Source organism: Podarcis raffonei, chromosome 2 (genome assembly GCF_027172205.1).
Source record: "Podarcis raffonei isolate rPodRaf1 chromosome 2, rPodRaf1.pri, whole genome shotgun sequence".
NCBI lineage: Eukaryota > Metazoa > Chordata > Lepidosauria > Squamata > Lacertidae > Podarcis > Podarcis raffonei.
Window position 1 is genome coordinate 119,612,389 of NC_070603.1, and position 16,376 is coordinate 119,628,764.

Genomic DNA, 16,376 nt, shown 5'->3' on the forward strand with positions numbered 1-16,376 from the left:
GGTTCGCCAGAAGCGGCTTAGTCATGCTGGCCACATGACCCCGAAGAAGTATGCCGTCTCGCTTGGCCAGTAAAGCGAGATGAGCGCTGCAACCCCAGAGTCGGCCACAACTGGACCTAATGGTCAGGGGGCCCTTTACCTTTACCTATGCATGCACACGAAAGCTCATACCAATAACAAACTTTGGTCTCTAAGGTGCTACTGGAAGGAATTTTTTTGTTTCAGCTGCTAACTGAGACACTTTTAAAAGACACATGACTTCCAGGATCAGAGGCTGCATATCTCTGAATGTCAGTTGCTGGGATCAACTCTACTGCCATCATCTTGGGTGGATCCCAGAAATGTCTGATTGGCCACTGGGTGCAACAAGATACTGCATTGGATTAAGCTTTGAACTGAACCAGCAGCAGGACTCTTCTAATCCTCTTGTCAGCAGCAAAGTTCATGCTAAACTCTCACGCACCACGTGACCCATGTCAAACTTTGAAGCAGCAACTTTGTTTCCTCCCAAACATGTTTTTTTCCAACTCTGCACCTGCCCCTCAAGCCACACAGAGACTTCAGGTTGTTGCAGAGATGAATTTCCTTCCCCTTATAATTATCAACATCATAGTGATTTCTTCTGCCTTGTTCCTGAGGGAAAAGTTGGTGCACAGAAGATCACCTGTGTCAGAGACAGACTGAATCACGATTGAGAGTAAGAGGGGTGGGATACATCTGTGTGAGGTTTAATGGCTCTGAAGCTATCGCTCACCACCACCCATATTGGATAAATAAGACTTTTTGGGCTTCTTCTGATGTAGCTGGCTATGGGGGAGAGAGGAGCACTCGCAAGAGAGGTGTAGCAGTCAGTCAGAATGAGATCCCAGATGCTGATGCTGCTCATTTTGCTTGAATCCTGTGGAAACCTGAAGGCAAAATGCCCCTTGAATCCAATCCGGGAAGGAATCAAAGCACAGAATTATTTCCAGACTGGCGACTTCCTCATTGGCGGGATAATATCTCCAACTTTGATTTCTCTACAACTTCCATACATCTTTTCACAGCCCCCATTAACCAGGTTTAAGGATGAGTAAGTAATTATATGCAGAAGGACGTCACGTTTTTCTCCTGCACCCCAATGGCTCCTGTTTACTAGGGAAATAGTCTCCATTTTAGGGGTGAGGACTCTGTGGTCTTCCAGATATTGCGGGACTGCAGCTCCCATCACCCCTGATCACTGGCCATGCTGGAAGGGGCTGAAGGGAACTTGAGTTTCACAGCAGCTAGAGGGTTGCATGTTCCCAGACGTGCTCTATTTTTACCTTTTGTGCTGCTGTGTTGCTTTTTGAAGAACACAGGTGTATAAATGAACCTGATCAGGCATCAAAATGATTCACTGAATGATCACACCTGCATTCATGAGATGAGTGGGACACTGGAGAAAATCCTACTTTGTGTTCCTGGTATGCAGGTGTATGGGAAATAGCACTTTCTGAACACTTGACCCAATGCAGCAGAGTTTTTAATGGACCGGAAAATAAAGCCAAATTTTTAAGCATGTGGTTGTTCTTTACAGATCACATTAAGAAGCCAGCACAATTATTGCAACCCCCTATAACACATGTATCTCTATGGAGAGGAGTAATTAACCAGTGAGCCTATTATGTATGTACCTTAAGGTTACTTCCAATAACATATACTCTAAGTGTTGTGTTTTCTGTTCTTGTTAAGTTTATAGTGTTACTGTTGAAAACCAAAACAAAACATATTTAAACAGACAAAACAGAGGTCTTTTGTGCTGATATTTGGGAGGGCATTTGATTCCATCCCTTCCTGTCTGAAATAACTTCCCAGAAGATATCAGCAGAATTAGTGTCTTCGACTGCCATTGCATTGAGATTGAACAGTGCCCACAGGGAGAAATATGAATGACAAGGAAACTATCCTTCTGGATGAAATGTTAGTTTAGGTGGACATTATCTCAAAGTGGAACTACACTAGAAGCCCCCTTTGATGCAGAATAAGACACGCAATTGCAAGCTTAGGAAAGTTCAGTGCTTCTGGGGAACTAATTTAGCTCCAGGGACATTTTCTCTGCTTCACTCCCCCCCCCCCAGCAGCAATCCACATTCCTAAGATTTCCCCCTCACTGCTGTGCCAGACAGCTGAATTCACTTGCACAGGAGAGACGGAAGGAAGTACATCCTTCTGATGGTTTGTTTCACAGAAAGACTAGTGGGAACTGACCTTTCTTAGGGAGAGCTAAGGGAGCTGGGCATGTTTAGCCTGGAGAAGAGGAGGTTAAGGGGTGATATGATAGCCATGTTCAAATATATAAAAGGATGTCACATAGAGGAGGGAGAAAGGTTGTTTTCTGCTGCTCCAGAAAAGCGGACACGGAGCAATGGATCCAAACTACAAGAAAGAAGATTCCACCTAAACATCTTCCTGACAGTAAGAGCTGTTTGACAGTGGAATTTTCTGCCAAGGAGTGTGGTGGAGTCTCCTCCTTTGGAGGTCTTTAAGCAGAGGCTTGACAACCATATGTCAGGAGTGCTCTGATGGTGTTTCCTGCTTGGCAGGGGGTTGGACTCGATGGCCCTTGTGGTCTCTTCCAACTCTATGATTCTATGATTCTATGATTCTTAAATAACAGCCCAATCCTAATCATGCCTATTGAAAATAAGCCATACTAATCAAATAGAGCTTCGAAACAGACTTAGCACTCTATTGCAGTTGGCTCTTTATGCAACTCCTTTGAAGCAGCCAATACTAGCCTTAGCAGCCATGTTCCATATTGCTCACACATTCGGAAAGAAGAAGGTTTTCTTCATTTCCCTTCTTTGAAGATGTGTGCTTCTCCTCTTGAGAAATCCTTATATTTTAATTCTTAAGTGGCAAATGGATTTTCATCTTGTAAGAAGGATATGTCTCTTCTCAGCCTTCAAACAAACATACAGACTATGGTCCCCATGTTGCAACAAGTGAAAATCCAGACACAAAAGTTATTTTGAGTTATTTTAAAGGAAATTCCAGTGATTTCCATGCGGACACTGTTTCCAACTGCTGTCTTCCAGCTATGTCTGTATGGCAGCCCTAATGCAGACCATGATTTAGGGAATCAAATATTATTTATTTTCAATAAGTGGTGAATGGTTTGACGCTTTTTATTTCATTGATTTCTTACAGATTGCCATTTAGGTTCTACTGGCATATCTTGTCCTTCTTGTTCACCATCCAAGAGATCAACCAGGATCCCAGGCTCTTACCCAACATCACATTGGGCTACAGCCTCTATGAGAACTATTACAATGCAAGGATCACTTCCGATGCCATGCTAGACCTGTTTGCAGGTGGGGAAAGCAATATTCCAAACTATCGCTGTGGAAAATGGAATAATATCTTGGCTGTTCTTGAAGGAACCAATTCCATCATCTCCAAAGTGATTTCAACCATGTCAGGCATGTACAAAATCCCACAGGTATGAAGGGTGGGACACGAAAGAGATTCAGCAGCAAAATAAATTCTCATTATCATCAGCAGAGTCAAAAAGAGGCATCAAAGAGGGAGAAAATACTGAGCTATGTTAAGCTAGATAGCTCAGTTGGTTAGAGTGTGGTGCTGCCAATGTCAAGGTTGCAGGACAAGATGAACCTCAGGGTCACTTCCAACTCTATAATTCTATGATTCTTCCCTGCTAGGGAAGCTTTTAATGTTTAATAGGTTATTGTATTTTTGTGTTCTGTTCGAAGCCGCCCAGAGTGGCTGGGGAAACCCAGCCAGATGGGCGGGGTATAAATAATAAATTGTTATTATTATTATTATTCTTATTATTATTATTATTATTATTATTAAAACGGAGACTTTGTAAGGGTTGCAGCCTCCCGAAGTTTCCAAATAAAACTATCAGCCCCAGTCAGCACAATATTTTTTAGGTATTAAATATTTCAGGCTATTCCTGTACTTTCCTCTGAAAATAAAACACTGTAGTTTTCTTCCAGATCAGTTATGGCTTTGTATCTGGGGTTGTTGATGAGAACACCAAAGTCCCTTTTGTCTACCGTATGGTCCCCAATGAAGAAGCTCAGTACCTGGCGATTGTAAAGTTCCTCCAGCATTTTAGATGGACATGGATCGGCCTCTTTGCTCCAGACAGTGAGAATGGAGAAAGATTCTTGAGTGCCATGACATCTCTGATGGTCAGCAATGGAATTTGTGTTGCCTTTTCAGTAAAAATACCAGAAAAGAATGTATCTAAGAGGTTCACACAAAGTGAATTAATTGCCCTACGGAGACAGACCAATGTATTCCTTTACTATGTAAACGTTCATACAGCAATGCGTTTCATTATGCAACTACAAGAAGAACAGGAGAAAGAAATTGGGCCAAAAGTATGGATCACAACAGCTTTTCAAGACCTTGACATAAATTTGTTTTTCGGTCCCAAGAACTTGAAGTATATCCATGGTTCATTCTCCTTTGTAATGAAGACCAAAATAATGAGCAAACGTGACTGCTGTAAATCAGAGTCCTATCTTCGTAATCTTTTGCGGCAAAAAGCATTTAGTTGTTCATACTCAAATCACGTCCTCACTGTGAGAGGTTGGACAAGATGCAGAGATGTGGAGAATCCGGAGGTGCCGTCTGAAGAGGAGCTGCAGAGTGTTCTGTCTCAAGACAGCCACAGAACATACTTCAGTGTCCAAATCATGGCACATGCTTTAAATGTTGCCTGTTCATCTAGATCAAAGCAGATGTTGATGGCGGGTGGAGGAGACCAGTTGGCATGTCAAAGGCTAGAGCCATGGCAGGTATTTCCTTTCCCTTTCTAGAAATCAAAGTTCTTTCTACCAACTCTACAATAATCATTCCCATTGATTTACTAACGAATGCAACAGTGAGGAAAAGGTTTTTGTTTTATTTATTTAGATTTAGATTTTATCTTTAGGCTCCAGCTGGAAAATATATATATATATAATGTGTATTTCATAAAATATCAAGGTGGTCTACTGCAATAAAAAACATAAGACCATATAATAAAACCATAAGAAGCCAAAACAAGGTAAAAGCAGACGTCCCTCCACCTGGAGGGTGTCTGTTTAGTCTTGCCAGTAGGAGAGGTTGTGGCACAACAGGAGTTTTGAGTTCCAAGGAAGCAGGGATGAGGCATCTAAAATGCCTTCTAAGTTCGGGTGTTAAGTTCTCTGTAGATTCCAACGAGGCCAGGTATGCCAGGACTTTGGAGCTCAAAGGAAGAAGGGATGAGATGTCCAAAATGCTTTGAAATGCTGGTGTTTTCCCTGTCATTCCAGCTTCACCCTTTCTTAAGAGAAACCCGGTTGTTGAACACTTCCATGGGCGGACTGTATTTGGGTGAGAATGGGGAGCTGCCAATCATGTTTGATATTGAGAATTGGGTGGTGCTTCCCAATGAGTCTTGTGTTAGAGTGAAAATTGGGAGTATAGAGAGAGAGGCATCCACTGACTTCAAGCTCGCCATTAACCCAGAAGCTATTGTGTGGCCCAAGTGGTTCAACCAGGTAAGAGCCCCTTTATTCCACATGATACACATGAAGATCTAGTAATCTGATGAATATTTCCAAGAGGAATCAAAGTATAATCTTTGGGAAGTTTGGCTGATGCTTTCATTATAATTAATTAAGTAAATTATTAAATGTGTATAATGCTCTTCATGTGCAGATACACACACACATGTATGTTTGTATGTATGTAATTTTTTCATTTATTGTGGGAGCCTTTTTGTGGAACCTGATTGAGCTGCACAATATGGTCCATGGTAAATCCAGCAACAGAAAAATTCCTGTGGTGCCCGCCTTCCCTGGATGCCCTAAGCATGTACTTATTTTGCTAAATGGCTAATCCAGCCCGGCCCTGCGAGATCTCATGAGAACATCGCAGAGCCCACGCAAGATCATCCTGGAGCCCAGTGAGGAAAACAGAGAGCTTGGGAGTAAGGCCTGCTTGGCATGCCAGCTCCCGAAGGTCAGGATGGTTGTGCAGGATCCGTTCCAAAGGCCGAATTCGAGTGCAGTGGAATTTTGGTTCTTGAACTTAATCCATTCCAGAAGTCGGCTCAGCTCCCCAAACTGTTCGAAAACCAAGGAGCGGCTTCCAATTGGCTGCGGGAACTTCCTGCACTCAATTGAAAGCTGTGTTGGACATTTGGCTTCCGAAAAATGTTCACAAACCCGAACACTTGCTTCCGGGTTTGCAGCGTTCAGGAGCTGATTTGTTTAGGAGCCAAGCCATTCAGGAACCAAGGTACCACTGTATATACATTTTTGCATATACTACTCCTTCCCCGGAATGTAACCCCTGCATAAGATGTGATCATACTCTATGTTTAAATACTGCTCTTCATCGGAGTGCTTTATTGCTGCTGTTCTGGGATGGGCTTTTTCTTTTCCTTTCTTTTGTTTCTGCATCTTTTGCCCTGTGCCTAGAGAACTTGTTGGGTTGTTTCCAAACCCTATGAATCATCTCCATAGACACAAATTCTCCTGGCACACAAATACTTCCCCTGAATGTACCTAATTTTTTATTAATATTATACTGTGCATCATTCCAGTTGTTCAAAGACCTATGTACTAACACCTTTTTCAGTATGTTTCCGAGCACAATTCAAAGTGTTGGTTCTGACCTGAAAAGCCCTAAATGGCCTCAGCCCATTATATCCAAAGGAGCATCTCCACCCCCATCGTTCAGCACGGATACTGAGGTCCAGCTCCGAGGGCCTTCTGGTGGTTCCCTCCCTGCAAGAAGTGAGGTTACAGGGAACAAGGCAGAGGGCCTTCTCGGTAGTGGTGCCTGCCCTGTGGAACGCCCTCCCATCAGATGTCAAAGAAATAAACAACTACCTGACTTTTAGAAGACATCTGAACGCAGCCCTGTTTAGGGAAGTTCGTAATGATTGATGTTTTAATGTATTTTAATCTTTTGTTGGAAGCCGCCCAGCGCGGCTGGGGAAACGCAGCCAGATGGGTGGGCTATAAATAAATTATTATTGTTATTATTTAAAAGCAAACACAGTAGGGAGGCTTCCGTTCTACATCAAGCATAGGAGCCAACTCCTAGGAACTTTGGGGGCTTTGTCCCCCACAATAAAATATTGAGGGGGCTGGGACTCCATAAAATTGATGGGCATTGATTATGTGTTGTGCGGCTTACCTGGGCCCCCACAATATTTTATTCAAGTTGGCACCCCTGACATCAAGGGTGCTTTCTTTTTTAAATATTTTTTATTAAATTTCCATTTACCAAACCAATCATATCATATCATATTAATTATTCCAAATTATATCAATACATATCACAAAGTCCAAATATTAAACCAAATTGTAATTTTTTTGTGGGGGGTACCCATGCTTCGAGTTCGGTAGGAGTCCAATCATCTTTATATTTCTGCTGCTTTGATGTTCACAGTCCCATCTTCTCATCTCCTTGTCGTTATCCTTTTTCTCCTAATTTTCTCCACCAGCGAGTTGAAAGAATCAGCCTTGTTATATTTCTGTGTGAACTTTGTAATGCTTTCCCGTAATTCATCTCACATAAATCCAAGAGTCCAAGAGTCTTATTCAGGCGGCAGTCACCATTTTTGTCAATTCCGATGAAATACAGTCTCGGCGTCCGCTCCTTAATTTTCCCAGACCTTCTGCACCATAAATCAGTCTTTCCAGGAGGGTTATTGCCGTTTCAAATTTACGATCCAAACCTGATAGCAGAACAGTGGCTCGCCCTCCCTAAGACTGAAAATCTTGCATCAAGGTCTGCCGCTTAATGGCGGATCACTTTGTAACTACGCCACAAGAAAGCCTCCCTTCTTTCCAGATCTTTCACAGAGTAAATCCTTTTATTAGCATTTTGGTTTCTACACAGTCTATTTTTCAGTCTCACTTGCAATCAATCATTGCGACGGTTCTTCTAAGGGGGGGGGTTGTTAGGTAAATCATACTGGGGGGGAAAGAAAGTCCCCCCCCTTTCCGTTCCGTTCAACATACCGGCATGGCTGTGCTTCTTTGAGGTAGTCCTTTGTTCATTCCGTCCCATCGCTCTGTCTTCTCCGTGGTAAATTTATTTAGCAGATAATACACTCCTGACCTCGCTCAAAACATGTGCATTTACTTCTCCAATTTTTTTTTTTTTTTATCTTAAGCAACGCAGCTAGTTTCGCTCCTGAAAGTAGCGTCCGGGAGCTCCAAAACTCAGTGCCCCCACCCCCTCCTTCTTTCAAACTCGGGGGTGATTTATGGACAACCGCGGGCGAGACAGCATCTTCCCACCCCCTGGGAAGATGAGGGAGACTGATATACTCCCCATAATCAGCCTCTAATTATCTGGTGCGAGCCGGATAGATGGTATTGTCGGACATCTTCCAAGGCGCCCCTAGCGCCCCCTCCTGCGGAGTGACATCAAGGGTCCTTTCTTGTGGGACTGGAGACCCTGCTGGGTTCTTTCCAGACTCTCTGAGTGAGTTCCATATGCACAAATATTGCTGACACTTCCTCTTTAATGTGCCATCTTTTCTTTATGGCTAGACTGTGCCTCACGCCAGGTGTACCAAAAGGTGTCGCCCAGGATATGCCAAGGTGGTTCAAGAAGACAAGCCGGTTTGCTGCTACGCTTGTGTTCCGTGTGGGGAAGGGACCATATCCACACAGGAAGGTGGGTGACACCACAGGAGATGGAATTTGTTGGGAGAATATGAATAGGGCAACATATAAGTCAGAATTTTTCTGTGAAGATTCTAAAGACATATTTGGATGCAGATCCTTTCTTGATTTCTTCATTTTTAATCCCCTTCCAGGAAGTAATTTGAAAGAAATGACTTGCAGGAAGCAATCTCTGGGATGCCAGTTGGGTTCAGCCTGCCCTGCCCCTATGGCACAGCGTTGGCTATTTTGTACCAAGCCTTCTAGGATCAGAGAACCAGAACCACCCTCACAAAAGGAAATTAAAGATGTCTTCAAAATAAACGAGAAATATTGAAAATAGCTAATATTTATTTAAAAGAGAGAAAGCATGATGCACAATAATAAAAAAAAATTGGTGAACATTCCATTCCATTGCATTGTAGAACAATAAAAAATTATGGGATTTCAGCAGGAATTTATTGGATATCCCAGACAAGGAGTTTGAGAACAGCTGTAGCAGCTTGGAAGAGAGGAGTTCAAGTATATCAAAAATAAATAAATCATAAATTGTGTGTCCTTGTTTCTCAGTTTGATCCTTTTACATGGTTTGCATGTTTTGTGGTTTTTTATTCATAGTGACTTGCTGTTTTTTATTGATTATAGATTAGTAATTCTTTGCTGTACATGATAAGTGTAAGGTGTTTAGCATTTGCTGATATTAAATTTTACTGCTTACTATTCCTGAGTTTTATGATTGAATATTATTGAATATCACTTTATTTAATATGCTGTTTATTTTAAAGTTACCGTATTTTTCCCTCTATTACACGCAGATTTTTTCTCCTAAAAAGTAAGGGGAAATGTCTGTGCGTGTTATTGAGCGAATGTGTGGTCCCTGGAGCTGACAAGCGCGAGTGAAGGCAAAAATCAGGCAAATATCAAATCGTCCGGAGAAGGGAAGCCTTGAAAGGAGGAAGCTGCTGCTTTCCTGCATTCTGCCTCAGGGTCTTACTGCCCACCCGCTTCTGTTTCCTTACTGTGTTTGCTCAAACGGAACAAAGAGCAGAGAAAACCCCTCCTCTCCAGGCAAGCAGAGCGTCCTTCCTTCTAATTCCTCTCCGTGCGTCTGGGACTCGAAGGCAACATGCAGGTTGGGGGGGGGGAGAGAGAGCTGGTTGGCTTGTGGGGGGGGGGGGACTTTTGCCTTCCTTTCCTCCCTCCGGTAAAACCCCTCTCCTGCATTCTTAGCCAGCTGCTTCTCTGCACACCCCTCTCCTTGTCGCTTCTATGTTTTTCCTTCCCTCCCTACTTAAAACGTGGTTCCAATCACGGATCCACATGGATCCTCAGGATCTTTGCATTGAGTCACCCCAAATTCACCATCAGATCACATAGCAATGATCTGATGCAAAAACAGGGCTACAATGGTGCAAAAACGTGGTTACAAAGCACGGATCCACATGGATCCTCAGGATCTTTGCATTGGGTCACCCCAAATTCACCATCAGATCACATAGCATGTCCATGGCTACAGCCTGCACCAAAAAAATCACGCACCCACTGTTGCCTGGGGCTGCAATGGTACAAAAACGTGGTTACAAAGCATGGATCCACATGGATCCTCAGGATCTTTGCATTGGGTCACCCCAAATTCACCATCAGATCACATAGCATGTCCATGGCTACAGCCTGCACCAAAAAAATCACGCACCCACTGTTGCCTGGGGCTGCAATGGTGCAAAAACGTGGTTACAAAGCACGGATCCACATGGATCCTCAGGATCTTTGCATTGGGTCACCCCAAATTCACCATCAGATCACATAGCATGTCCATGGCTACAGCCTGCACCAAAAAAACACGCACCCACTGTTGCCTGGGGCTGCAATGGTACAAAAACGTGGTTACAAAGCACGGATCCACATGGATCCTCAGGATCTTTGCATTGGGTCACCCCAAATTCACCATCAGATCACATAGCATGTCCATGGCTACAGCCTGCACCAAAAAAATCACGCACCCACTGTTGCCTGGGGCTGCAATGGTGCAAAAACGTGGTTACAAAGCATGGATCCACATGGATCCTCAGGATCTTTGCATTGGGCTACCCCAAACTCACCGTCAAATCACATGTCTGTGGCCGCAGCATGAAGCACAAAAATGATACATCCACTGTTTCATTCAGAATTTTTTTTCTTGTTTTCCTCCTCTAAAAACTATGTGCGTGTTATGGTCAGGTGCGTGTTATCGAGCGAAAAATACGGTATGCTTTTATTATGTCTTTTTGTTTGTGTATTACACCTGTGATCTTTGCTGTCTATTTTGTTGTTTCTTCAGCTTGTAACCCTCCTTCTGCATAGCAATATAGAATACAAATTAAAAATGAACTGAAATATGGAAATGAAGTAGTGTTACTTCCCAAAAACTATTGCATAAGGAAATGCACCAAAAAAGCTTCCCTTTCTTACAATACATTCTCATTTTCTGATATCTCCCATATGAGTGCATTTCTCGACATGTAATAGAATATGTCTGTAAGCAAAGCCAAAGCCATTCCTTTTCTCCTCCTCAGATGCAGAGCGTTGCACCAAATGTCCAGAAGAAGAATATCCAAACAAGGACCGAGATCACTGCATTCCGAGGATTATCACCTTCCTATCATATAAAGAATATTTGGGGATTCTCCTGACTTCTTTGGCTCTCTTCCTGTCCTTAACCACAGGCTTTGTTGTAGGGATCTTCATGAAATACAAGGAAACTCCCATAGTCAAAGCCAACAACAGGGACCTCTCCTACCTCCTCCTTGTCTCCCTCCTGCTGTCCTTCTTGTCCTCCTTCCTCTTCATTGGCCGTCCCAGGAAAGTCACCTGCCTCCTTCGACAAACGGCCTTCAGCACCATCTTCTCAGTTGCTGTATCTTCTTTGCTGTCCAAAACCATCATGGTGGTGCTGGCCTTCCTGGCCACAAAGCCAGGGAACAGGGTGAGGAGATGGTTAGGGAAAAGTCTGGCCAACTCCATTGTCCTTTCCTGCTCCAGTGTCCAAATGGTCATTTGCATCATTTGGCTGTGTATCTGTCCCCCATTCCCAGACTCTGACAGGCATTCCCAGGCTGGAGAGATCACCCTGCAATGCAATGAAGGGTCTGTTGCCATGTTTTATGCTGCCCTCGGTTACATGGGCTTCCTGGCTGCCATCTGCTTCACGGTGGCTTTCCTGGCCAGGAAGCTGCCTGGGGCCTTCAATGAAGCCAAGCTGATCACCTTCAGCATGCTGGTCTTCTGCAGCGTTTGGGTCTCCTTTGTGCCCACCTACCTGAGCACAAAGGGGAAATACATGGTAGCTGTGCAGATCTTCTCTATCTTGGCTTCTAGTGCTGGGCTTCTGGGCTGCATCTTCATTCCCAAATGCTACATTCTTGTGCTGAGGCCTGATCTGAACACAAAGGAACACCTGGCCACAAAAACTAATGTTGTTGCCTGATTCTTTACATGTTTATAACTGTTTTCCTCCCGAGTTCCCTTGGGAATGAATGTATCTCCTTAGATAAAGTTTGTTCTTAATTTTTCATTCATCTTGAATGATGAAAGGTAATCATTGTATCACATACCTGGAGAGTGTCTGGACTTACAACTTTTAGGGATAACCCTACCTGTAGAGTCTCCTGGAGTGCCGCCTCCCTCTTCAAACATAATTATCGTTCTCTACCATATCCAGTTTGTACTTTGACATGACCCACCTTCCTTTCTTCCTGAGTTCATAACCTAAGCCTAAATAATAACTTAGTGTAACTTGAAATTCTGCTTCTAGTATTAAAAACAGCAACTGAAAAATGGAATCTCGCTTGAGTGTATTAATGCTTGAGGGAACCTTCTTAAGGCCCTTGGGGCTGGACCTCAGTATCTGGTCTGGACGATGGGTGTGGAGACGCTCCTTTAGATATACAGGGCCAATGTCATTTAGGGTTTTCAAGGTCGGCATCAACAAATGAATGTGGCAGCTGTCTGTTTGGTGGGAGTGAGAGGGGCACCACGATAGCTGGAGGCAGAGACAATGATGGAGAAGAACCACCACTTGTAAGTCGGAAGGCAGGTGAGTGTTGGTGGCATGAAGGCAGGTTGAGATTGGCGGGCAGTCCCCACTCACCCCCATGGAGCAGACCTCTCACTTATTTGCACTGAGCTGCTGAAGAAGGGCAGGATCCATCCTTTTTGTCTCCCTCTCTTATATAGCACCAGCACTCATAGACATCCAATGAACCTGAAGGTTGGGAGATTGAGAGCAAACAAAATATTGAATCATGCAGTGCATAGTTACTTCCCCCAAATGCCAGTCGCTGGTGACCAGTGCCTGGCAAGGCCCATTGCTTTCATGCCCTGCTTGTGAGCTTCTCAGCAAAGTCTGATAGGCCACTGTGTTGCAGGACTAGATGGGAGTTTGGACTAACCCAGCAGGGCTGTTCTTAGCAAAGTTCAAGCCAAACTAATCCCCGAAATGCAAGTGACTCGTGTTGCAGTTTGAAGCCACATCTGTGATTTGGTGTAAACATATTTTCCCCCAGCTCTGTCATTGCCCCTTGAACCATATAGAGATCCCAAGAACTTTCTTCCCCTTATAATTATAAAAATGATAGTGATTTATTCTTCCCTAAGCTCAAGAGAGAGCTCTGGCAATTGCCCAAACATCAGAAGGCAAGGAAGCATGATGTTATACGTATCACACTGTGCTGGAGGGTGTTGACTTCTTCTGATTACCTGGCTGTGGGGAAGAAAGGAGAAGTGAAAATAGAGGTGTAGGAGGCCAAGCCAGAATGACCTCCCTGCTGCGGCTTCTGCTGCCGCCTCTGCTTCTAATGCCCCATCAAGTTTGTGGGAAACTGAAAGCAAAGTGCTCTTTAAATTTGATGAGGGAAGAAAATGAAGCCCACAGTTACTCCCGGCCTGGAGACTTCCTCATTAGCGGAATCATATCTCCAAGAAGCTTTGCTGAGCAACTTCCATATAACTTTCCCCAGTCCCCAGCAACCAAGCTTAAAGTGTAAGTAATTAGATACATCATGGATGTCATGCTTCTCCACCACCGCTTCAATGGTTCCCTTTCAAAGGGAAATAGTTCTTAATTCAGGGATAGGGAGACAGTGCAGTGCAATATAATAGACAAGGAATCACAGTGGGTCTACTATGAGTATTACATTTAAGAAACACAGAACTGTTTACTTGAACAACTTAAGGTATCACAAGAAATCATATTTAAAAATCAAAACATGTAAAGGAATTATCAAAAGGTCCACATAAAGAGGCATGTCTTCAGCATACAGCAAAAGCTGCACAATGTGAAATGCTCTCCCTAGAGAGGCTCACCTGGTGCCATCATTACATATCTTTAGTCACCAGGCAAAAACAGTTGTCTTTTATAAGGCGTCTGACTTTTAATTATTAGGGTCTTTTTAAGTGGGTGGGGTGTTCCAATCTAGCTTTTAAAAGTAGATTTAATTTTTTTATTGCAGGTTTCTTTGGTTTCTAAGGTTTCTTTGTTTCATATAATCGTACGTTGCTTTGAGTTGCTGTGGAAAAGACGACAAATCGATTTAATAAATAATAATGCCAGAGACACCGATTTGGGGATGTCGTTCCCTCTCAGCTTCATCCTATGTAACAAGGATGTTTTGGTGACAATAAGTGAGATAAACCTTGTGCACTACATCTGTCTACATCTGCGGGATAAAAATGTAAGCATTAAATAGTGAAATGGACGGACGCATCTTTGCCTCTCCTTCCCTACTACATAGGCTTATTCTGCTACCTCGTTTCCCCCCAAAATGTAATAGAACACAGATAGTTATGCATGTAAGTGATGCCCAAGCCACTCTTCTCATCCTCAGATGCAGATCATAGCCACAAATGTCCAGAAGATCAACATTCAAACAAGCACGAGAATCATTGTATTCCTGAGATCATCATATTCCTGGTTTATGAAGAATATTTGGGGATAATCTTAGATTCTATTACGCTATTCTTGTCTTTAACAACAGGCATAGTATTAGGAATCTTCATTAAATATAAAGAGACTCCAATAGCCAAAGCCAACAACCGGGACCTCTCGTACATCCTCCTCATCTCCCTCTTGCTTTCCTTTTTGTCCTCCTTCCTCTTCATTGGAAGGCCAAGGAGAGTGACCTGCCTTCTCCGACAAGTGGCCTTCAGCATCATCTTCTCGGTTGCTGTCTCCTCTGTGTTGGCTAAAACCATCACTGTGGTGCTGGCCTTCCTGGCCACAAAACCAGAGAGCAGGGTGAAAAGATGGCTGGGGAAGAGTTTGGCCAACTCTATAGTCATTTCCTGTTCTAGTGTCCAAGTTGTCATCTGCACCATCTGGCTGGGCATCTCTCCACCCTTCCCAGAGTCTGACATGCATTCCCAGCCCAGAGAGATCATCCTGCAATGCAATGAAGGGTCTGTGGCCATGTTTTATGGTGTCCTTGGCTACATGGGCTTCCTGGCCTCCATCTGCTTCATGGTGGCTTTCCTGGCCAGAAAGCTGCCTGGAGCCTTCAATGAAGCCAAGCTGATCACCTTTAGCATGCTGGTCTTCTGTAGTGTTTGGGGGTCCTTTTTGCCCAACTACTTGAGCACGAAGGGGAAATACATGGTGGCCGTGCAGGTCTTCTCTATCTTGGCTTCCAGTGCTGGGCTTCTGGGCTGCATCTTCATTCCCAAGTGCTACATTTTTATACTGAGGCCTGACCTAACTACAAAGGAATACCTGACAATAAAAACTAAAGAAGGCATCTGATCTTGAGTACTATGTATAGGGACAGATTCTGCTTACAGTACAAACTCAAAAACAAACTCAAAAACAGGGCAGAGACTCAAAAACATACCTTTCTTTAACATCAGCAGCCAGGAGCGCCTCAGCCCTGTTTTTGAGTCTCTGCCCTGTTTTTGAGTTTGTTTGAAACTTCAAACCTCAATTTCTTATTACTACTGCTTGGTTCTCTTAAATAGGGTTATGTTTAAAACTTGTCATTGAGGTTTTCATACCTTTTTTTGTAAACTTGCGGAAGCATTTTCAGCCCTGCTCTTGAGCTTGTTTGATATCACTTTAAATCTTATAATTTCTTTATTTCCTTCTGAGGAAACTGATTAGTTCAGTGAAACGAGTTTTGTAGCGGGCATCTCATAAAGTCTTTGTTTAATTCTAGTTTATTTTTTGATTTTTGTTGTTCTATAGTCGATTACTTCTCATTTCAGGGGTTTTCACAGTAATTTCTTTTGTTTTGTGTAATTACAACAGAATCTGAAGCAGAACCAGTTTTGTCTCCAGAGGGGGAGGGGTGTATCTGAGAGGCAGAGCTTGTTCCACCCAAGTTCTATGCCCAACACCTCCAGTTTAAAGCATGAAGAAGCAGGACCAGGAAAAGCCACTTTCCTCCTGAGATTCTGCTAGTTATATGGGGTAATACTTAGCCGGATGGGCCGGTGGACGGCATACACATCAAACGTTTGAGACACAGCATGTGACCCCCAATGAATACTAGGAGCTGTAGATTACCCCCCCACAGAGCTGAAGTTCCCAGTACCCTTAACAAAGTACACACTTTTCTTACAGGGATGCTCTCATGTTCTTTATGTCAGGAGTTCAGCCTACACTTGAGTAGGACTCTGGCAGAGACACATGCCCGACTGGCATGTTCTCTCCCTCCTGGTCTTTCGTTTGGGAGCTTCAAAAGCTTTCTTCAGCCCGAA

General features: G+C 43.5%; 2 protein-coding genes across 3 annotated transcripts; both read left to right on the forward strand.

Annotated features, from left to right (window-relative positions):
• The first annotated feature begins 217 nt into the window (after positions 1–217).
• On the forward strand, positions 218–13,746 carry LOC128408698 (vomeronasal type-2 receptor 26-like). 2 transcript variants are annotated; one of them, XM_053378704.1, is made up of 6 exons: positions 218–1,072; positions 3,172–3,463; positions 3,984–4,793; positions 5,295–5,522; positions 8,538–8,664; positions 11,204–13,746. In XM_053378704.1, the coding sequence occupies exons 1-6, from the start codon at positions 858–860 to the stop codon at positions 12,112–12,114; spliced, it is 2,583 nt and encodes an 860-aa protein (XP_053234679.1). In that variant the 5' UTR covers positions 218–857; the 3' UTR covers positions 12,115–13,746. The 2 variants fall into 2 exon arrangements, with proteins under 2 accessions (XP_053234679.1, XP_053234681.1); XM_053378706.1 differs by lacking the exon at positions 5,295–5,522.
• Positions 13,747–14,484: 738 nt separating this feature from the next.
• On the forward strand, positions 14,485–16,077 carry LOC128408811 (vomeronasal type-2 receptor 26-like). The gene is made up of 2 exons (XM_053378833.1): positions 14,485–15,228; positions 15,925–16,077. The coding sequence occupies exons 1-2, from the start codon at positions 14,485–14,487 to the stop codon at positions 16,075–16,077; spliced, it is 897 nt and encodes a 298-aa protein (XP_053234808.1).
• Positions 16,078–16,376: the final 299 nt, after the last annotated feature.

Bases quoted from the DNA above. Each gene is read 5' to 3' on its own strand.
- LOC128408811 (XM_053378833.1), top strand. From the start codon at position 14,485: ATGCCCAAGCCACTCTTCTCATCCTCAGATGCAGATCATAGCCACAAA. The intron at 15,229-15,924 runs GTTTGGGGGTCC...TAATTACAACAG, and splicing joins GCATGCTGGTCTTCTGTAGT to AATCTGAAGCAGAACCAGTT.
- LOC128408698 (XM_053378704.1), top strand. From the start codon at position 858: ATGAGATCCCAGATGCTGATGCTGCTCATTTTGCTTGAATCCTGTGGA. The intron at 3,464-3,983 runs GTATGAAGGGTG...GTTTTCTTCCAG, and splicing joins GCATGTACAAAATCCCACAG to ATCAGTTATGGCTTTGTATC. The intron at 4,794-5,294 runs GTATTTCCTTTC...CTGTCATTCCAG, and splicing joins AAAGGCTAGAGCCATGGCAG to CTTCACCCTTTCTTAAGAGA.